Genomic DNA, 23,516 nt, shown 5'->3' on the forward strand with positions numbered 1-23,516 from the left:
CGTTGCTTAATTTTCAGATGGAAGGCGCTAGGTCGGATCTTTACCGAATCGCAATCGGCTCTATGTTTTCTCACTAGATCCGTCTACAACTCGTTGCACCTTTTTTTGTGTTGTATCACAATTCTGGCTTGTTTCACACCTCACAAAGAGCTTGAGCTTTTTTCTTCGGATCCCACCTTCGGTCACTTTGATGTTTTTATCCACCACAAGCTGCTTGTCAATTTTCCATCCGCTTTTCGTTATCGAATCACTATCACTGTGGGGAAGCAGATAGGTTAAAGATAAATATATTTCCACTCGTTTTACATTCAGCTAGAAACGTTCAAAACAAACAATAAGTTATCCACGCTGGAACCGCCGGTAATGCACAGGCGGCCTTCACTTCGGGCTTCCTGCAGAAGGGAAATAAAAATTTCTCTTCTCGAATCGCTTCATTCCACCCGCACTTCAACAAGGGCACTTTCCACCGCACACACAACCGCATACACAAACTTCGAAGGCGGCGAAGGGAAACCGTGCCCTCCGTTGGATTTCATTTGCGTTTGCAACCCGAGATGCGATCATGATTTTTTCCAGATAAGGGTTGTTAATTTTTCACTTTCACAAAACCACTCGCGCGTGCGTGTGTATGTGGGTATTGCGTATATGTTTTTTTTTGGATAAATAAATAACACTGCCTTTATGTCACACCAAGCGCGAGAAAGAGCCCCTTCGTCGATATGATTTAGATGGTTCGCGGACGAGATTAATCGCCGAGCATCCTTGACGCATCTTCAGCGGAAACATGATTTCACAATTTCGTTTACGAGCGCCACTCCACCTGTAAACGACGCGCGCTCGTCTTGGACGAATATTTTCTTTTCTTTCGGGCGAAAGAAACCAGCTCCAGCATAGCATGGGGAAACGTCATAAAACGGTTGGCACACAGCGGCTTGCAGAAACGATCACGATCGGATGGGCGGGTTAAAACTGCGCAGTTTTGCAAGGTTAGTGTTTTTGATAACGAACACAAGGAATAAGATCCGATCAAACAAGAAGGTACACATTCCAGGGTTCCAAAACGGGCAAATAGGGGGGGCAAATAAAAATGAACAAAACAAACAAAATATGTTAGAAGACAGGAAACCCTGTGGAAGCAAAACTACCGAAAAGTCACAAACAACCACAAGCACAAAAAAAAAAACAAAACAACAACAACAACTGCGGCACTGATAACTCCAAAAACATCTTCGAAAGAAGGCGCACAAGAAAGCAGAGTCCATCGGAAGAAAACTACGTCCCCGCTAAAACAACCCGGTAAGGCGGAGACGGGTGAGCAATCAGTTAATAAATAAAGACGAGACGACACATAAAAAAAAGATAAACAATAATCATAAAGCCGCGCAGAGCCAAAAAACCTGTTTCATAAAATAACGCTGCAAAACGGACCACGACCAAAAACAAAACGTGCTTCGTTACGCGATGGCCATTGGTGGCGTTTTCTTTTTCCTTCCTTACGCCTCCTTCACGAACACTGGTCACAAGCGTCACAAAACGGTCCTCTTCGGAAGGGCAGACACATACGCAGCGGACGGTGTTTAAGAAACGGTGTTCACGAACCACTCCCAAACGATTCACATCAGCACAAACACACATGGGCCTTCTGTTGACGGCGGACGGCGGAAAGATGTCCCCACAACGTTGGACCAACGCGATTCGAAACGATGGCGCAATGTAATCAGCTCATGCGTGCCTTCGAAAAGAAGTTGCGCAAAGTATCCTTTGCTGCCCGTACACAGATTCACTTGATCGTACACGAAGCCAAAAACCAAAGCTTCCACCACAACACCGGAAGTTTCAGGCCCGGAAGCACACCAGGACTTTTGACAGCTGAACCGTGAAGTTGTTTTTTTTTCGTCCACCATTCAAACGCGCGACCGTCACTCACCTCCGTGCACGATCGTTTCCCAGCAACGACTAATGGCGCCGGACGCGAGATGCACACGCGATCCCGCCAAGCTTGCCGACACGCGGGCGACGAGCTTTTTCATCCCCCCTACCCTTACGCGGATCGCGGAGAGCTTTCGCGATCGGGTGTTGTGTTCGTTGGTTCGGTTTGTTTACGTCCGAGGCGGCGTTTTGTTCTAGTTTTTCAAATGGAGCCCCGGAAGAAAAGAGGAAACGAAAATGCATCGATCGAACCAGAGATTGTGAAATGAACGCGAAAAAATGGAAACGAAACGAAAAACGGTGACGGCACTGTGATATCCACCATGCTCGTATATTGCTGTATCAACGCATACGCTGCGAGTCAACGGGCATCGGTCGCCACACACGACCGTCTCTATTCAGAGTCCGATCCATACTGACTACCCTCTATCCGTGTAACCCGAAACCCAGGATGCCACATCCTCCCTTTGGCAAAAATAAAGCGTTACCTATTCCCACAATTCTCTACTCTCTACACACATGTTCAGAGTACCGCTTCGGTGGTCTTATTTTCCTACCGCTACGCCCTTCAGACCTCGGATTCTCTTTGAATGACTCTTCCTATCTTCCCTCGCATTACGGTCAAATTTGGCAACTTGGTCCCGATCCCTCAACTCCTCGTCTTGAGGACGTGCTGAATCAACATTAATATTGGGGAGCAGATTCCTCACTGCTCTACCAAACAATCAATTGTGCTGGAGGAATTTTCGTCACGTTATGCGGCCATGAGTTGTATGCAACCACATAGTCAGCCAAAACATCCTTCCAATTCTGTTTTTTTTCAGCCTAGCTACGGTTACCGTTTGATTCGCATACCCTTTTAATACCTCTTCTGGATGCACCGTCAAATCCTGGCCAATAGTGTGAACTTTTGTCTTATTATTTGCCACCCCTGGGTCGTTATGGTATTTACCGTGGCCCCGGAGTCGATTAGGAATGTGAACCTCTCAGAACCAAGCACGCAATGTACCAACCGGGGATCCCCATCGCTATTGGAATCGAACTGCGGAGTCATAGGGCACCCGGTGATCATCTATTTGATTTCACCGGCAATCAGCACCAGCTTGATTTTCACCTTACTCACCAATACCAAACCGCTGTTCCGTGCCACCGGCCTAATATTCATGTTTCATCCTGTTTCTTTATTCGTGCATATGGGCTACCGTTTGCCCTTCAAGCAGTCTAAAACAAAAACAAACAAAACAAAACAAAACTCAACGCTTTTCTGCACTGGTCATGGGCCGAACCCTACTCAGTGACGTTCGCGATCACCGCACCGCTCTGTTGGTCATGGGCCGAACCCGACTCAACTTTCGTACTCTCTCTCTCACTGGCCATGGGCCGAACCCGACTCAGTGGTGTCTCCGATATTACCTCTCTGTTGGTCATGGGCCGAACCCGACTCAACTGTCGCACTCTCTCTCACTGGCCATGGGCCGAACCCGACTCAGTGGTGTCTCCGATTTTGCCTTTCTGTTGGTCATGGGCCGAACCCGACTCAACTGTCGCACTCTCTCTCACTGGCCATGGGCCGAACCCGACTCAGTGGTGTCTCCGATATTACCTCTCTGTTGGTCATGGGCCGAACCCGACTCAACTGTCGCACTCTCTCTCACTGGCCATGGGCCGAACCCGACTCAGTGGTGTCTCCGATTTTGCCTTTCTGTTGGTCATGGGCCGAACCCGACTCAACTGTCGCACTCTCTCTCACTGGCCATGGGCCGAACCCGACTCAGTGGTGTCTGCGAAAATGTTATCCATTTCCATTATGTCATGGGCCGAACCCGACTCAACTTTCTTCCCAAAAACTCACATACGCGTCCTCCTTTCTTCATCACTACCGGTTATCAATTTTCCACTTCGTTATCATGGCAGGATCGCCAATGTGATATCCACCATGCTCGTATATTGCTGTATCAACGCATACGCTGCGAGTCAACGGGCATCGGTCGCCACACACGACCGTCTCTATTCAGAGTCCGATCCATACTGACTACCCTCTATCCGTGTAACCCGAAACCCAGGATGCCACAGGCACCGGACGGACGAAGCAAGCTTTCACCCCCAAGCTGCATGCGGTTTTTCTGTTGTGGGTTATTTCAGTTACCTTTTTTACCCCGTTGGCCACGAGCTACCACTTTTCTCGGAGAAAGGAGAGCGGAATCGTTTTTTTCTCTATGTTGGGCCGATGCCGGTCTTTTTTTTGGGTAATAATGCGGTCGACGAAGGAGGTTCCGCGTCCACTGCGCGTCGGAATCTCCGATCTGATACGCTGCTAGATCGAAGGCGTACATGCGCAACCACACGCGGCTGCACACACACACACAAATGGAGAAGGTGAATGGCAGCAATTAAGTTGATTGCAGCTCGGGAGTTGGAGATTGATTTTTGGAGCCTGCGAAATTCGGGTTGGAATCCATCGAAAGCGGGAGACCCGATATCCTGCTTTCTAGCATTGCGTCTGGCTGGGGAGTTGCTGTATCTCTTCTCCTTTCTCGTGCAGGCTGTTGATCACGCTCGATCGTTTGGAGCGTTTTTGGATTGGCGAATGATCGACGAGATCGAACTATAAATCCATGCTCCTAAAGGCTGATTCGCACGTCGGCAAGTGGCAAGTGCAAGTGGCAAGTTGCCGCGTACCTACCCCGTGCGAATCAGGACCAAGCAAGTGGCAAGTGGCAAGTAGCTACTTGCCAGTGGAATAGAACCGAGTCTATTTTCAGGCAAGTAGGTGGATGTATTGGTTGACAACTCGTGTAAATACAAGATGTCAAACAAAAACTGTTTCATTTTCGTGATTTGTTTAGGACAATTTTCGACTAATGTTCGAGAAATATTATTTGATCGTATCGTTGATCAATATTTTTATTTATTGATGATGAAATAATGGTAAAATAAAATTTAATCGTTATTGTGTACTTGTGTGAGTGATCTAGTTACCGGCAAGTACTTGCCTGCAGTGCGAACGGCTACTTGCCACTTGCACTTGCCGACGTGCGAATCAGCCTTAAGGCTAAGTTGTTATCCAAGTGATTCCTGTTATCGTAAACCCTGGTTACGCCATCGTTGGATACGGAGTTGTTTCGCAGTACCTAGAAGAATTCCCTATCCTAATCTACGATTGTTCAATAGGCTACGATTTTAGAAATTGATTGAAGGTTTCATATGACTTTAAAATCGAACTCTACGGTTTCTGATTATATAAGCCACACGTGTGTTTTTGTTAAATTTGTGACACATGCCCGTATGAGATAACTGGTCAAAATATTGGAAAATAGCGATCAAAGCGGTGTTTCGCCTATATTTCTGTGCCATCGGACAGTTCGTTACGGTCGTTTTCTCCTCGCGTTGAATACACGTCTATTGATCGGCAATCTTCCAAATATCCACAACGCGACCACTTTCTAGACATTGGGGTGGTTTCTTTTCCCACCCTCAGCCAACCGGCATTTGTTCAATGCCACCCGAAGCCCGGAGCTGGTCTCCGAAAAATCTACATGGGATAAGATCTTGGTATGGATTGAGTTTACATGCAGATATTAATCGTCAAATCGAAACCAGAACGGGCGCATTAGCGGGAAACAACGGCGGAAAGAAATGTGCTTTGTGGGTTTGGGGAAATTTCGCCCAAAACCGGGACGAGGAGAAATGGTGCGCAGGCCTGGTTTCGATTCAGAGAAGCGCGAAAAATGACTCCTAAGCTCGCACCGGCCGAGAAGCGGAACACCGAGGAAGGAAAAGAAAGTGTGATCGATCGGTTGTGTCTCGCCAGACTCTTTGCCGTGCGGTCGGGCAGGAACCGCCAAGACCTTGCATACATTATTTGTGGCTCCATTTCAATGCCACCGGCGAGGACACGATTCCATTCGGAAATCGCTTCACTTTCATCTGTCACAGCTGCCTGTTGGTGGTGGCCGGTACTTTTGCCTTGCGGTTGGGGTTTCTCTTGCAAATCGACGCGCGCAACGAAGGTGGATGATCTTTCGACTCCATTTACGTCGGCCCGGAATTTGGATCCGTTGGTTCCGCCATTCCCGGCGTCGGTTGGTTTGTAACTTGATGCTTTTTGAAGCGAATCGACACTGCCGTTGGTATGCAAGGCGACTGATTTACGTGCGCATTTACACGCGCCGATACGGTGCGTTTTGCCGGTGGTGTTATTTTCACATCTGGACACGCACGGCTACGCTTGATAGAAATTGTCAACACATGACAGATCAAACGATTGCAGTTCAGTAACAAACTGTGAAAAGGATAGTTTAGAAGAGAAAGTTGGAATGCTGGAAATAATGTGTGAAATTTACGCATTGCTATTTTGTTAATGTTGACGTGTATGCCACGTGCGACTTTCCCACTTCAAATAGTAGAATCTTGTCGTGAAAACGTGAGTTGATAAATAACATGATTGATGGCCATTCTTGTATTTCATCACCTCCCTTGTGTTCATAAAGTTTAAACAATCCGACTAATGTTCCTTTTATCTGTCGCATCACGAGAAATCAATTTGAATATTTTTAAAGATTCGACAGCGGTGAATTTTTTTTTTTTTTTGTGTAATTGGAAAGGGGAAGATGGGTTTATTTGGTTTGTGGGTGGGTTCTAAAGGAGGTTTAGAAACGAAATTTTTGAAACGAAATTTTTGAAATGCCGGTTGGTGTTTTGTTTTTTGTTTATGAACTGTTCGTTAGTCGGTAGTGGCAACGTGGAATGTTCCTAGGGCAACCGTTTCACAGTAGTATGAAATTTATCAATATAAAAACTGAGACCGATTGTCAAAGTCCATTTCAATATGGCTGCCACAACCTCTCTCAGGTCTTACCTTGACCTGGTATTCAATTTACTTTGTGAACTTACTAGTGATGTTCGCGAAGCTACTGGGTTAATTTCACTATTGGAACGGACTAAGAGGAACGCTGCCCTGGGTTCATAAGTTAATTCAATTCAATGTGTAATCTCGTGAAACTGAAATCAATTACATAATCTAGTGTCTGAATCGAGTCACATCAAATTCAAATAGATTTGGATCCAGTCTGAATCAAATAAAATCAAAGTCGAGTAAATTCGAGACAAATCAAATCTGATTCAATTCCAAAACGAATCAAATCTGATCCGAATCCGGTAAATGAAATTCAACCCTTTAGAATTCGTCAAGGGATCGAATCTTTGGATCTTCGAATTCTGCCAACACTAGTTCAGTGTTTCGTTCGAAGTCGTCGAAAAGTGTTGTGTCTGTTGCGTGTCCCGTTCGACGATGTAAATTTAGTTTTCCTCTTCAATCGCTCAACATCATTCTCGTGCTCCTTCGCTTCGTATCTTCTCGTTCGATAGTTTTCCAGCTTGGCAATAGGAGCACGACAGAGCAGAAGTCTGCCGAAACCATCTAGCCGAACTACCATCAGTTTCCACTGGAGAAAAGAAAAAGCAAAAGCCACCACACAGTCCTTCGAGTGTGGTTGTATATGAAGTTTGTTCCGCGATCCGTGTGGTTTACTTCTTCATCTTGCAAGCACTGCAGGCGGCTAGCAGCACTTGCATTTCTTCAGCACCAGCATGGGGGCAGCATCGAGCATAAAGCTGCTGCACATCGTCGCATAACTTTCACCCCGAATGCATGGTTGTTGGTCATCGGCGGCCGGGACGTGCGTGCGTAAAAGTGATGCGTGTTTGGGGGCGTAAAATTGGCTCGATTGCGTCGTGGAAAATTCAGCACGCACCCTCCTGCGGACGGCACCCTCTCGTGCGGCCGAGTTGTTCTGAGGCAGATCACTAGAACGGGAAAAGCCTGCTGGAAAAACACACCCCTCCCGTCCACACACACCGAAGAAGGTGGAATCATCCATCTGGCGAAACTCTTCTAGCGCACCGTGGCTCCACAGGGTGCTACGATTTGTTGTGTTTCCGTTTCACTCCAACCTTCATCCCGAAGGAGCAAGCAATCGGAAAATCACATCAGCATCGGCGGAAAGCTGTTCACGAATTTCCTCCCGAACCCTTCGGTGGTGATGGTGTTGGTGGCGCAGTGACGACTGTGTGTGGTGGTTTGTTGTTTTTCCGGTCAAACGGTGACCGCGAGCGGCGACGACGACGACTACGACTTCGACGGCGAAGACCGAGGGGAGTGTGCGCCGTTTATGTTGCCCACAGAGAAGTAGGTGCGTGTAAACAATGCTCCAAAAATAGTAGCCACACGTAATACTTTAATGCTACGATAGCATCGACGGAGCGCAGTAGGCGAATATATCGGAAAAAAAGAAAACACGCATGACGTGTGCATCCCGTTTTCCTCGACTAACATTGGTTTCATCCGCCGCATCGGGAGACAAGCAGCAAAGAAGCAAACACGAAACACATCATCTGGCTTTGAGCGACGGTGCAGTGTTCTGGAAGACACTTGCATCGCTTGCGAAAGAACAACGGACGGTTTGTAGACGATATTGCTCGGCCCCGCACACCAACCCCACCTGCCCGCCCAACGCCCTTCGCTCGCGCTCGCGTGCATAACCAGTCTGGGACGTCCGAAGTAGTTGTGTTGGTACGGTGGTGGTGGTACTGCAACTGTCAATGAAAAATGCAGTTTTATTGCATTACCGTCGCCGACGTCACCGCCGTCTCTGCCAGCGCCGTCGCCCGTGATTAGATGCGGCACGCTTGCGGGAGGGGCTTGGACGGGGTTGGCGAAGAAAGTAAGAAGCGACAGACGCCAGCAGACACCAACACCCAGCAGAAGCAGCGAAGCTGCAGCAGCAGAAAGACAGCTCATTCGCTCGTCTCGCGCCGCGACCGGAAATCGGATCGGAGGAGAAGTACCGTAAGCAGCGTCCACTTACACGCCCCAGCGTGTAACCCAACGTTGCATCGATACAAAGAACCGAGAGTGCAGAGTGCACGGGACGCACGTGGTATTTCTGTATCTTGTGTCTAGTCTATGTGTGTGTGTTGATGCAGATGCAGGGTGTCTGGTTCGCGGTTAGTTAGCGAACGTCTGCAGATTCCCTCCCGGTTTCGCGCAGTGCAATTCTTTCCCTTCCGTTGGTGGACTCTTTGTTGGAAACCCTGTGACCAGTTTCCTGCACCAGGATCGACAAAAGCAGGTCGAGCAGGAACGTTGCAGCAAACCTAACCAAGAGCGGATATCCAAGGACTTTTTGCTGGTGAAGAACCTAGGGGGGGTGTTGGTGTAGTGAAACAATAAAAGGGCTCCCCAAAGTGCGCTTTATGTAGTCTTGAGTGGTGGAGAAACGCATCCACGAATAGGGAAAATATTTTGGCCATCATTCGAAACCCAACAGCAATCGCAACTTTATCGATAAAGCATCGCGATTTGCGAGTCGAAACTGGTTACGAAATAAATCGTGCGTCTTGTTTTTTGTTTGGCCCGGTAAAGTGCCAAACATCACACGGTGGACGTGAGGTGTATGGTTGAGGCCAGTGTGCCTAGGTTAGTGTGCTCTGGAAGCAGAATCGATCCCGCAGTCATGAACGCCTCACCGGAGCTCGGCCTTACGATCCGACAGAGCTCGCCCAAGCACGACTACCATCACCAGAACGGCCCGCTGAATGCCACGATGGAGTACCAGCACTACGGTGGAGGGAACGTAGGACAGCAACAACAACAACAGCAGCAACAGCAACAGCAACAACAGCAGCAACAGCAGGACCTGACCATCGATGGTATTCCGAACAACTTCCCACATCGGCGGTCGCGGGCCTCGAGAACGTTCAAGAATCCGCCGCAGCCGCACATGTGCATCAAGGAGAAGACGCTCGACGGCAAGGAGGTGTTCATCAACGTGCTCAGCTGGACGCGGATCGCCAACCCGGACAATCCGGACGCCCCGATACCCCTGTACGGCGGGATGAAGGTTGGAAAGGTGAGTGGGGCGCAAAGAAAGTGTGCCATAAAGTGGTTTTGCGGTATTGATTTATGACGGTGCTGCTAGGAGTGGAGAAACGCAATTGGAAAATCGCTTTGGCCATCGCGAGACACTATGCCGAGACACAAAGAAATGGCGGTGAAATTGCGGGAGATCCTGCGTGTCATGGCTTTTCTACTATTATTCTTCAACTGCGCAATCTAGGCGGCTTTGGGAGGGTTGACGACGGATTTGTCAAGGGCTGCTTGATACGCATATTTCTGCCCTTTAATCGTTTTATTTTAAACTAAACAAACTAGATTGAAACATCATACAGCTATGGAAATTTCGTTCCCCCTGGTCGGTGTTTAATCACTGTCACGGGGAAGCGTTTGAAAAAGTTCGCCCACACTGTCCCAATATTCACAAGTCCTTCGAGCCGTCCGCACTTGTCGCAATGGCGATGTTCGACAAAGAAACTTCCAAACGGCACGCCCGGCGCGCGTCAGGTTGGCGGACATCTTACGTAAAAAGTTGATTAAAATCCGCCACTCCCGTCAATTATTACGAAACTAAAGACGGACGAAGCGCGGGCTAAGTGCCCGGTTTAATCAAACCATTTTTTTCACGCCCAGCACCGGGAAATGAAGATTTGATGAAAGCAGTGAAACTTTCACAAAGTCGGCGCCGTCTACGGGCGCGGAAGTGAAGCCGATTGGCACACGACTTCTTTGTAGTCTGCTTGCCTCGCGGTCGAGGAAAGTGCGAAGAATTGATGCTTTAATTGCGGTGATAATTGATAATGCATTTTATATTACCAGTTTTGTAGGGCAAAACACTCGATTACTTTTCTTTTGTGTTAGCAAAATCATCGGATACAGCTTTCTTGGCAATTTTGATCAACTTGATTAGATTGATGAACAGTGTTGGTCACCATAACACAACCATTGGCACTAAATAATTTTTTTTGCTAGCAAAACATCACGGTAAACAGAAGCATGATCGTTCGGCTTTCTACCTAACGAATCTTTTTTATTTGAATAAAAATGATTAACTTATCCGGTAATTCTACATCATACGTTTTTGGAAGCTTCTTTAACCAAATACCAAGGGACAGTAATTGATGAAATGAAAAATACTGATAAAAATGGAAATTGAAGATCCAAAGATCATGTAAACTCAAAACTTTGTCTAATCGCTGATAAATGTTTAATATGGAATATCTTTAGATTTGTAAATATTGTTCAAATATTCTCCAACCATGGCATACCATCATTATTAATGGAAAATAGATAGGCACCATGAATTATTTTTAATCATAAGATGAAATTTAGCATGATGTAATGAACATGAGCAACAGAAAACCGATATGACCGCGATATGGACGATTTTCCTTACTCGAACATTTATTGATATTTGTGTTCAATAATGCACGTATTATTTTACCCGACACTGTACAAGTTGCCATTGTTACTGCAAACAAAACTCTTTCTGATTGACGATTATTTCGGATCTTTGCTATGATCAAACCTCCAATCTACCATAATTATAAACATTGATTGGAACAGATTTGCTTCTCGTCGAAAATTGAGTACTTGATCACATTTTTAGAGGAACTCATTGCATTGCCCGGCCGTCGAACGATCGAAGGGCCTAAGCGGACGAAACCTAGAAAAGGGAATCAAAAATTTAAGCAAAAAAGGAAAAATAAAACTGAAATTGATCGGCCGGCTAATTTTCGCAATGGTGGAAAGTAAAAGCGTGTTTTGCAATTATGCTTATGAGTAAAAGCAAGCAAAACGAAACTAAAAAAATTAAGATTATAAAAAAGAAAGACAAAATCAAACAACGACCAACGGCGCTGACTATTCACGTCGAAAAAGTGGATAGAAAAAAGGCATGCCCAAAGAATTGATCGCAAAAGGGGCACTAGGAAGAAAGAAGCAAAGCTTTGAAATTGAATAAACACCGGTAGGCAGTAATGCGATAAAGCTATGCTCCGCAAACATGCAAGTATGGCGCGGTATGAGGAAATGGAAAATGAGTGAAAATGGGGGGAAAGGAGAAACATTAATGTTGGCGATCACAGCAGAGACACATACCGGCATACGGCCGCGGTCGAGACCGCGAGGAAAGGTTGATGAGACTGTGGATCAGTTAATTTAGTGTCAGTGTGTGTGTGTCTGTGGGGGAGTGTTTGGGTACGCACTTTACGATGGAAAATCCGGGCATTGATGCTGCGGTTCCAGTGGTCACTGGGGGCGGGCGGGATCTGGAGATAAAAGTGAAATTTAATGCAGTGTAAAGTTATGATGTTTGCATGCTTACTTTTATGGGGAGGGAGAACCGAGGTTGGTCAATGGTCAGAATCGGGAGGGGTTTGGTGTTGATTCAACAGAGTCCGGGTGCGTTGGTGGCTCGCTTAAAGTGTGATGGATGAAAGCTCCCCGATGCAAAGTGGGGATGTTATTGTGGGTTACCAACGAAGCTCACTGGGAAGCATTAGAAGGCGAAGCACTTGAAAAATGTCTGGTCGTTTCACACAAAACAAGCGAAAAAAAAGGAATATAAACCAAAAAATAGCATGCTTTCTTCACTGCTTCATCTTCTCCTCTCTATTGTATGCTTACAGATGCCGCCGGGAAGTCCGAAAGTGCCACCCCTAGTCTACGCCGTGATGGCCAGCCCGGAGGTGCTGAAGAAGGCGGGCCGTAAATGCCCCGACACACCGGTAAATATGGCACACACCGGAGCAAATAACCGGAACCGGACGATGCGAGAGGAGTGGAGCGGACAATTTTATATGCTCTCCATCCGGCTTCCATTCAAATGTGTGCGGTGTAGTAATGTTGCATTTTATGTGCTCTTTTTTCCTGCCTTTGCTCCTCGATTTTCTTTTTAGGAACGAATGAATCTGGTAGATTTGATGTGTGAGTTTGTGGAGGCCATGAATCCTTCGTTGCATCTATCGAAGTAAGTACCCCTGTTTGGCGGGCACGGTCGGCAAAGGGACGATGGAATATTTTATCTATAATTTTTATGTTTCCTACACATCGCGAGAGGGATGTTCCCGATCCCTTCGGTTTATGTTTCGCCTTTGCAAAATATTTGCGCTAGCTTGTATGCTTAATGTTCATGCAAATATTATTATCTAACCATATTACAGTCGTTGCCATCAAACTTTATCTCGAAAGAAGTTTGTAAGGCTCCTTTTTGCAACATTTGTCTCTAAGGCGTCAGGTATTGTCTCGTAGTCACATACTTTGATCTCTTACCGAAAACAAGAAAAAAGGGTTGTAGTTTTCGTAGATAATCACATTAAATATGAATAAGTTAATGCTTGTCAACCCAACTTCTGCCAATTACCATGTAATTGTCAACGATAATCGTCGATAAATCGAGTACATTTTTCTTTATGCATTTCGAAATTCGTAGGCAAGCGATTTGCGCAAAATTAGGCATAATTTGCGTTTCGCACACTGATTTATTAAATAGCTCTGAGTATTAAAAAGAAAGAGTCAAATTTGAAATTGCGAGACAAAAACAGATGAACGCGAGACAAAAACTGTTTAGTTAGAGGCAAACTCAGATGACTTTAGAGGCATAGTGTATGAGCTATTTAAAAAAATGCTACCTTAGTTCATCAGATGATGCTCCATTTCATTCATGGGGTGGATTAGAGTGAAAGTTAAATGGCAACGACTGCATGAGCTCCGATTTCCCAACCGTACTGTTGTGGGAGAGGCTATCGATATTGATTTTTTGTTTTATTTTACGACACGCAATTAATCCGACCTCACTTCGTTTCAGGAAACCCGAAATACTCAAAGATCGCGATCTGTCTGGCGAGCTGAAGGACGTGTGGAGTGCGGTGCAGGCGTGCCGTGATAAGGGCCGCTCCGATAACGGACCGCCGGAGAATCTAGTCGTGTACACCGAGTTCGGCCCGGACAGTGCACCCAGCTACGAGCAAACTATTCACCAGCAACAGCAGCAGCAGCAGCTGGAGCAGCATTATCAGCAGCATCAACAGCAGCATCAACAGCAGCAGCAGCAGCTCGCAGAGCAGCAATGCCTAGCAAACTATCAGTCAATGTTTCCCCAAGCATATTCACAAGAAGTACAAAGTGCAATTAGTAGCCAGGTGCCCGAGGCACGGGACGTCATCGAGCAGCGCTCGGCAGTAGCAGCAGCAACCGGCTCTGCCGAACCGGACGGTTCCACCAATGGCATCAACACAACAACCAGCAGACCTCCCGCAGCAGCCACCGGCACCGGCAACGGCGACGAAGAGTTGGCGAAGCAAATCGAAAGTCTGAAACTGTCCTCTAGTGCCCATCGGACCAACGGAGGACTGCCAGCGGATGGTGCGAGCGGCTCGCAACATTCAGCAATCGCAACTTCATTATCATCAACAACAGCAACAACAACCATGACCTCGTCTTCTTCTTCCTCAACCGTGCCACAAACGCAAACATCGCCTACTGCGACGAACGCGGCTCCAGTGAAAGAACCGACGACGAAAAACTCGACGGGGCACACCTTTTTTCCGATGTTTCGCTCGTCGAAGAGCAGCAATAGCAGTAACGGTAGCAGCGTCAGTACTAGTGGTAGTAATAATGCTAACGGCACTGGTGGTGGTGCCACAAACGCACAACACAATGCATCCACGGCTCCAACGGACGCGAAGGGAGTGACGGTAAATGGCGGCACAGACACACCCGATGGTGATGGTGGAGGTGGAGGCGCCGCATCCCCCAAGACCACGAAACCGGCCGGCAAAAAGAGTGGCCTGTACTTCTTCCGGCGGAACAAATCCTCTACGTCGTCGTCGTCGTCATCGTCGTCGGCCGACAGTAAGAAGGAACCACCTTCCACGCCAACCAAGCAGCAACCTCCGGCAGCGAGTGTCACTCTACCGGCGGCCCTAACGTCTGCGGCCTCAGCTCCAGCTACGCCTGCCGCAACCGGAGCCGCCTGTATCGGGTCGTCCGACTCGAAGCTTATCTATCAGTATCATCTCGACGCGGGAACCAATGGTAACGGTGGTGGGGGTGTCGTCGGTGGCGGTGGTAACGGCACTGGAGGTGCGGGAGGTGGTGGCGCGGGGGATATCATCGAAACCGCCAACTCGGCCACCACCATAGTAGCGAAGTAGGTCGAAGACAAGTCGCCTCAGTAATCGTCTCAATCAGCCAGCCTTGTTTTGAGGTCGGTAGATTAAGGGGTCGAAGGATTGCACTATACTTGGCATGTGATATTTTCGGCTGGGCAGGACCCCACTTCACCTCCACCCGCGCACCGCAACCGCTGCCTCCGCGGTGGCCTGTGGATGGATCGTTGAACGATGGTTGAGCGTTTTAGTATTATATCTATACATACAGTGTAGGGAAATTGGGGAGAAAATGTAAGGAGGAGAGGAAAATGCGCGAAGCAAAGTCTCCCAGTCAGTTGGAAGGTTTCTCCAGTGGCTCTTTAACAGTGTTTTACGGGCCAGTCTAACGACATTTTCCGAACAGTTTCCAACACAATTGATCCGATTTCAATAAGAATGGTGTTGAAAGCTGTGCAATGTTCGTTCAAGTGGTTTGTAAACTCACTGCACGAATACTGTGTGTTGTGTGTGCGTGTGTGTGTGTGTGTACGTGCGTGTGACACGTGTTTGTTCACGTGTAATTGATTTGTATGTGTGATGTAAATAACATTGTTTCGAAGAGGACAAGCACAGAAACAGGAGAAGGTCGAAGGTGCAGAAACAGAAACATGATGCTCTCTGTCAATCTCTCTCTCTTGCTCTGTAAAGTCCATGACGGACGGAACGTACGTAGGAAAAGCAAGCACACCTCGAGCTGCAAGAGTTCTCATTACTTCCCATTAGTACCATTTTCTGATCGCACATTGCGTTAGGTAGGTAGCGCCTATTCGCTACGGATTTGATGGCCGCATGTTTGAGTCGTTATGTCATACGACATAGCGCCACGGAGTAAGCAGTATCATATTTGCTCAAATCGTAAGGAGCGTACTAGTGAAATAGTGGTAACCAATTAGTATTACTTTCTACCGCGTCCTTCTCTCGCGACACCCATGCACGGATACGAGACGCGGTGGTGCTATAAAGGGAGGCCCATCCCATGTCCCCCGTTCCATGCTACTGCCATTCGTTGTGGCTAGTGAAACTAGCACAACTAAACTCACTCACTCGATTTGGATGCGCGTATAGATACGATTTTAGAGGCTCCCGGAGGTAGGAGGTCGGTGTCAATGCTGTGCGAAACATGGTTTGTTTGATTTTTCTTCCCTCACAGTACAGTGATTTTGCTGTAAGGAAGGTGAAATCGTCAAAGAGGTGATTAAAGGCCTTTTTTGTGTGGCTCTTTAGGAGGCGTACGTAGCACAATGTGCAGCAAGGGATGTAGGGGATAAGCCAAGCACCGCACCTTGTTAGCCTTTTTAAAAGAAAACTACCCTCACGGCAAACGATCAATTCAGGGCACATTTAGACGCTTTTTTCCCGCGCAAGGTATGCGGGATTTACACAGCACGTGCTGCACCTGTGCTCTGCTAATATCGAAACCCTATACGCTTGGGAGATAATTTAGACGACAAATAATCGATTACGATAAAGAAGCTACAGGCGGTCAATTTGCGACAGAACATTTCCATTTTGAGCAATAGCGAATAGAGAGGCGTGGGTCGAAGGAAGCATAATTTATGGTACTAGTATGTAAGGTGCGAGGATCGGTGGTCGACCCCCCTGATCGATCTTGTTCGAGCGGGTCCAGGAGTGTGTAAAGCTAATTAAGTAGTGTTATCGATCGATGATTGTTCTCGTTCTCAGCCCGAAAGGTAAAAGGTGAAGGAAGCAGGCTATTTAGAGATACTCATTTTCTACTAATCTATCCGGTTCGGTTTCCGTTTCCGTTCAGGTTCGTCTCTCTTGCTCTTTAGTGAGTGGGTAAAGGGTTCGTTTTCGGGGTGTACGAATGATTAGCGCAGTTTAGGCTCGGCGAAACACTCGGAAAAACTCTTAACCCCCCGCACCGGGGGTTCTATGCAAATGCTCTGCCATTCGCGTTAAGTGACAATTAGAATGACATATTTCATAATTATTTCCTCCTTCACTTTCTGCTCGAAATGCTCGAACGGCTTCCGAACATCCAACTAGGAAGGCAAGTAATCATTAGCACATTAGTTTGCGCATTAGTTTCATGTTCCCGCGCCCGGTGAGGAGGTTCTAATTCAGGGCTAGTAAAGTATAGCTGTATTTGCGGGTAGCACGACGAATCGTTCGAACGATTAAACGATTAACTAACATAGACGTGTTTTGAATGAATGCACTGACTAACGCCCCCTGAAGATGGAAAGACCGCTAGTAAGATTACACGAAAAGTATTTTTTGCGTTTCGTTCGTACTGATTATTTGAACCAGAAGAAAAATGTATCTACGTTCGACGAACGACATGAGTTGGTGCTATTTTATGTGTTTGATGCTCGCCACCTCTCGGTACTGTTTGTTTGGCACAGGCCTAAGACTGGGTAATACTTATGATAGCGAACGTATTTAGCTTTTGTTTGTCCTATCTGTTCCTTCGTATAAGTAGCGTTTAGATTTAGTCCTACCTTAAAGACAGAGCGGTGTAACCAGGTAACTCGAGAAGAAGCCAGCACGGCTCGATGATCTCAGCGACGATCACAAAGGAAGAGAGTCGATGTGTTCGATGATGGCCCTTTGATGGCGGGAAGAGGGTTGGTGGATTATTTCAGTCGCTAGAGTAGTGGCAATCATCTTACTATCTAGATAAACTCATTTTAAAAACATCCTCCCCGAAAGTGGGAAGTATACATTTCAGTAAATTATTCTCATTTTTTAATCGGACGTATTTTAGGCACTATTGTGAAAATTTTCCTCCCCTAGCGTGTAGGACTCGCCTAGTGTTCTCTAAGCTTCCACACTCATGACAGGAGAGCAGGCGGAGAGTGAGGGGAGAAAAACGGTAGTACTTTTATAAATAGCCCCATTCATCTGGTATTGTACTGTAAGCTAGGATAAAACAAAATCCCAAGACATTTCACACATTTTCTTTCCCTGCGCGGCGCTAGGAAAGAACTTTGTGAGCATATAGGTGAGATAACTAGTGAATCTTGCGTTAATTTTTAATCAGTATACAATATCCCCCCGGCTAATGCAAGTTGCCTAGCGTATTGGCAAGTATGGGACCGTTCTTCGGTTCCGTTCGGAAAGCAGTCGATTGGTGATGGAACGCCGCGTACCAACGCAAGTATTTATTTGCAACGTCAACGTATTCAACGAGTGGATAGGAAAGTTGCATTCACCTTAGGTTAACTCTCCCCGTCATGCACCCAGCAGTTTTCCTCTCGAAACGACACGCAAGCTAGACTAGAACTCCTCCAGAATGTGTTCGAGGTTGCGTTGATCCCGTGCTCTCTCTGATGTATTGCTTTTATTTTTCACAGTCTAGCGCGAAACGGATATTCAATTGATGAAGCTGTATTTTTCTTTCAATGTGTACCGCACGAGCAAATTTATGTCTAGTTTTATATACTGTCATCATATTGTCCATCTAGGGCGTTTAAATTATGAAGAAGAAATCAAAAAAACCAACCTTGTCAAGTATTCATGCAGAGATGGAAGTTTACAATTATATATTTTTTTTTTTTTGGTGGCGGATCCGAAACAGGAGCGTTTACGTCTACGGTAAGAAATACGTTTGCTGCATTGCTACAATATGCAGTTAGTCTCTATTCTCTTAAGTTCATTTCATCGTGGACATGTTCTTCCTTATTTTTGTTCTACTTTCTCAACAGCGTAAAAGGAATGACTTCGAGTCGTTTTTTAACATCGGAAGTCATTTTGTTCACGGCTGATTTAATGAGTTTCCGAATGAATTCCGATGGATCTCCATTGTCCGATCCGGCGTCCGGCTTCTCGTCGGTCTTCTCTGCGTCACCCTCCTCCTTGCCCGCCTCCGTCGTTTGATCCTTTTCGTCGGCTTCGGGTGTTACCGTCGTACTGTCAGAAGCATCGCTTGCTTCCAGAACCAACATCATCACGCCAAGAATGCACAGAACCGTGATGCCCTTCATTTTAACGGTCTTGGACAGTCTACTGTTAGTGGGAACGGTGATCATACATTTTATAGACTACGGTTGTACGTACGGTGGTACGGTGTCGGAAATTACCTTCGGAATCATGCAAACATTTACCTTGCGTGGCTTGTACGATTGCAGCTTGCTGTTTAACAGATGTTCTACTAGCAAAATATTTAATTTTCATATCACAATACCGGTATTGTCTTTTGCATAGTTGTTATTAAAGAGATTATCGTCATGTATGGAATGAAAGAGAAATTTTGCTTTAACCGATAGAGATCCATATAAATCATTGTACGATTATGGTATAAATGTTAAATGAAATTTAAATTTAATAATTGTTTTACGATTGCCTACACCTTTACGTTAAATGTTGGCATTTTTAATGTAAGCTGTGCTGGTTTTCTTTAGAGCTTTTCTTAACAAATTTAGCACGTACTGTAATTAAATTTTAACAATTCTGATTACTGCAAGAAATACACAAACAGCTTTACTTTATTTTGTTAAGTACCGTTCGTTACATAAAAAAGAAAGCATAACATCGTAATTTGATTGCTTGGGTAGAATAGCCTCAACAGTTGGACTAAAGTGCAACTTTTTATTGAACGCTAAACATATACGGGCAATTCAATATTTTTGCAAAGCTATTTTACTATGAAATACTAATCATTGGGCAATGTGTAACCGTCGTTTTTATCTACAACGCTTTGATAGTTAAAGGCAAGAATCAAAGGGCACAAAACCGACACGGCGGCAAACAACTCCGGCGACTGATGCAACGACCATACAAACATTAAACAACCGCTCCCGTCCATCAAACAACCCTGTTATTTTTTCACCTTCAGGAAATCGAACGTACGGCGGGCGTATTCTCCTCCCAGCCGGGTGCCAGTGTTCCAGAACTGCCCGAAGAAGCCGGTTGCACCTTGAGCCAGCCGGCCTACGTCTTCTATCGGTGAGTACTCTCCGGTGTCTTTCGTGGTCGTAGACTTTGGTGTATCCTCGCCCTGACAGATGGGCATCAGCAGCAAACCGAAACCGGCCATCAGTAGCAGGTACATTACGGCCAAAGGTTGTCCCTGTGATCTTCTCATCCTCGGATGGGTCCGGTTCTCGGTAACTACTCTGCGCGGCCTGTGTGCACCGTGTGTGGACTAAGCGACACCCTCTTGGAGCCGGTACTAAAAGCACCATTCCGGTACGGCAGGGCCGGCGAGATCGTTTGCAACCGCCCCCTGTGGTGTGTAATGGTGAGTTGCATTACGTTTGAATAAATAATAAATGGACTGTAAACAGTTTTGCTATTCCAGTGCAGCCCGTCGTATGAGACATGAGGGTAGTACATTCCACAGATGTGCAAATGAAGCAAACGAAAGCCGTTACCATCAGTACCGCAATGTGCGGAATGCACTTCAAATTGCACACGATCACGCTTTCAGAATGCACTCGCAGCGACACACCCACAACGATTCTGTCAATACCGACCCAACCAACCCGGGGAGCTTTCGGTTGGGAGGATGGCTTACCTGCGAGTGCAAATGGAAAACCCTCAAAGCTACCTCAAGGACATGTCCATCTATTGCACATGCATCCACACACACATACACACTTATGAAAGGAAATTACTTTCCAGTTGAACGAGTGCGTTACATGCGAACCAGAGCTGAATTAATCGTTTTACAAAGAAGTATACGGTCGTGTATTACACAAATATCTCATCGAACGTCAGAGGACAAATACTTCTAAGCCCCCACTTTCCGTCGTAATTGTAAGTGTTAAAAATGTTCCCATCATTTTTGCGGTATTTTGTCGAGTTCCAGAATTAATGGCGTTTCTTAGCACAGTTCGGAATAGTTTTTATGCGCTACGGGGGAGGGTAAAAAAACAAACAGTTCCCCACCCTATCAATCAATCTCCGGACGGACAACTCACTCGCGAGGAACTGTTTGTGCAAGTGCAGTTTGTGACGACGATGTTGACTCAACGTGTTTTTCTTTTCTTTCCAGCCCGTGAGCGGTGCGTGCCGGCGCAACGGGTTTTGCGGTGTGAGGAAAACACGGCCAACCAAACCCGACCGGGGTTCGGTTGGCGTCAGTTTTATTTATCTCACCGCACCGAAACCTGCATGGCACGGAAGACGGATGGCGCCACGGATCGCTTCATTTTATTGCATTTTTGCTCGCAAAACCCTTCGAATCACACCCGAGGAACCAACGTGGAGAGGGAAATGCATACGGTACCGGGGCGAGGAGGAGAATGATGCACGTGGCGAATGTGGCGAAACATAAATCTCCTTTCCTTCCGTTACCGTAAGGTTCGTATTTTCGTGCTATTTTTACCCACACCACCACACCACCACCCGGTCACACTCATCGCCCTCGTCGTTCGGATTGTTTTCCAGAAGTCTAGTGTCCCATTTTTGGCACCGATTTCCGTTTTAACGGTCCGTTTAAAGCGGCCGCGACTACGAACAAATCCTGCGGTTCTCGCACTGAAGCGTATTTGGAGCGGAAGGAAATCTGTGCCAGTACACCGTCCCCTCATCCTGCCCCGTAAGGACCATAACCCGTGACAAGGACAAGGTCCGGACAGCAATGTGTCTTTGCCCTTGGCTGACCTTTGCGGTCGCCTCGAAAGTGGTCCCACCGCGCGAGGTCCGAACTTGACATTCCCTGAATGCTTTCGTTCGCTAAAGGATCGGTGGACGGTTGGGATTTTCCTTTGGGGCATCGGGAGAGACGAAAAAAACACACACACTCACATTCCATTGCTTCTTCTACGGGAAATAAACTTCAGATATGCAGTTAAACGAACAATGTAGCGTTTCTAAACAAGCATTCCGCATGCTTAAGAGCCTTTTAAAAAGCGACTTAATGTATGCCCGTTCCCGGCACCGACTAAAAGCCACATTAACCCCTTTTGCGCTGGACGCGTTTCGGGTTGGTTTGGTTTGGAAAAGAAACGACCGACAGGACAGCCACTGCTTCTTGCTTCGTTTCCCTTCAAGGACGCCATCCACGGCACCCCTGTCCAACCCCATGGATGGAGCGATGGTGTGGCGCACACATAAAACTTCATTCCAGTAATCTATACCAACCGGGAACCAACCGGGCTTTGTGTATGTATGTGTGTGTGTGTGTGGGAGAAGAAAAATGCAGGAAAATGGGGAAGACAAAGCAAGCAAAATGGTAGCAAAATGGGGGGGAGAGAAATCAAACGACCAAACCACCCTACTCCAAGCAGCAAGCAACGAGCGTGTGGAATTTCAAACAGAAGCAATTAATAATTGTCACGAAATAGAAATAAAGAACCTTTAAAAATAGTTCACGTGCTCGCTCGTGGAGGCGAAACAGACTCGGCTGCACGTTGGCCCTTCATTTTCCTGTGCAGCAGCTTCTCAAGCAGAGAAGCTCCAAAGGGGAGACTGGCTGCTCCCTGCGGGGGCACCTACACTGGTAGGGCTCTATTATTTTGCACGTGCCAAAGCAGCGACTAGCCGGTCGGATAGCCGGTCGTGTGCCATTTGTGTTAGCAATGGCAAAACGTATTTGCCGCAGTGAAACCATTTCGACGATGCCACACTAACCTGTACCAACTTTGATTGTGCTGGCTTCCGAGGTGACGAGCGCGTCGTTGGTCGATAATTAAGTCATCAACGTGGACTTTTTGTGCTGTACTTGTGTTTTTCTTCTTTCCCACTGAGTATACCGAGTTAATTTTTTATGTTTACTCTTTACTCTGAATCCTTTGCGTACTATGTAACTGAGTAGATCACACTTTTCTCAACCGGAATTCCATATCCCGGTGTGCTTGATTTTTGCCAAAAGAAGAAGATAAGTAGCTTTGGCTTTCAACTATAAGAAGGTTGAAAGAAAAGGTCCTGGACAAAAATAGAGCTTAATAGAAAAATTTCAAACTATTTCGATACATTTACCGTTATGAATGTATTCAAAAACTTCTCTAGCTTTTTTTAAAGAAAATTATATATGAAGTAAATGATAGAATTGGTTTGGTATTTTACTATCGAATGAAATCTACTGTTCACACAATTTTCGCTCGACGGAAAATGTGAAACGCCCTTAACCCTAAACCAGCACTACTTTCACGATTCACGCAGCGTTTGGTAGCGAGCTCTAAGTAAATGTTGGTAAAACAAAGCAAAAGGGTTGTATGTTACTAGATATAATTTTTAAATATAATATTTGTCAAAGAACGTACTTACCTTAAATACATTGCTAAGTATATTTTATGCAGACAAATACAAGACACACAAAGAGTGTTTTAATTAAATAATGTCATTTATTAATGTAACGATTTGTTCGATTGAATGTCCCGTTTTTTTTTTTTTGTGTTATCGCTTTCCCGCCACTGCTTCTTTTATTCTCTCACTCATGCGGAACTCTATAGTAGCGTGATTAACTATTAGCGCCCGGTAATAGCGATCGGCTTGGATTGTAATGGTGTTTTTAATTTTTAACATTCATGTCTTACATGGCCCGTTGCATGGTTTACTTCATGACGTTGGAAACATTTTTTTCTAAGCCACCACCACGGCGCATGCTACTCTAGCTTTGTATTCACAGT

At 46.2% G+C, this 23,516-nt stretch overlaps 2 protein-coding genes across 2 annotated transcripts; one reads left to right on the top strand and one right to left on the bottom strand.

Moving 5' to 3' along the window:
• Positions 1 to 7,194: 7,194 nt before the first annotated feature.
• On the top strand, positions 7,195 to 17,280 carry LOC131262141 (putative mediator of RNA polymerase II transcription subunit 26). Its single transcript, XM_058264066.1, has 4 exons — positions 7,195 to 9,839; positions 12,454 to 12,552; positions 12,724 to 12,794; positions 13,632 to 17,280. Exons 1-4 carry the CDS (start codon positions 9,384 to 9,386, stop codon positions 14,977 to 14,979), a joined length of 1,974 nt encoding a protein of 657 aa, XP_058120049.1. The 5' UTR covers positions 7,195 to 9,383; the 3' UTR covers positions 14,980 to 17,280.
• A 2,014-nt stretch (positions 17,281 to 19,294) lies between these two features.
• Positions 19,295 to 20,146, bottom strand: LOC131263930 (uncharacterized). The gene has a single exon (XM_058266215.1). The coding sequence runs from the start codon at positions 20,024 to 20,026 to the stop codon at positions 19,760 to 19,762; it is 267 nt and encodes an 88-aa protein (XP_058122198.1). The 5' UTR covers positions 20,027 to 20,146; the 3' UTR covers positions 19,295 to 19,759.
• Positions 20,147 to 23,516: the final 3,370 nt, after the last annotated feature.

Source organism: Anopheles coustani, chromosome 2 (assembly GCF_943734705.1).
Source record: "Anopheles coustani chromosome 2, idAnoCousDA_361_x.2, whole genome shotgun sequence".
NCBI classification, from domain to species: domain Eukaryota; kingdom Metazoa; phylum Arthropoda; class Insecta; order Diptera; family Culicidae; genus Anopheles; species Anopheles coustani.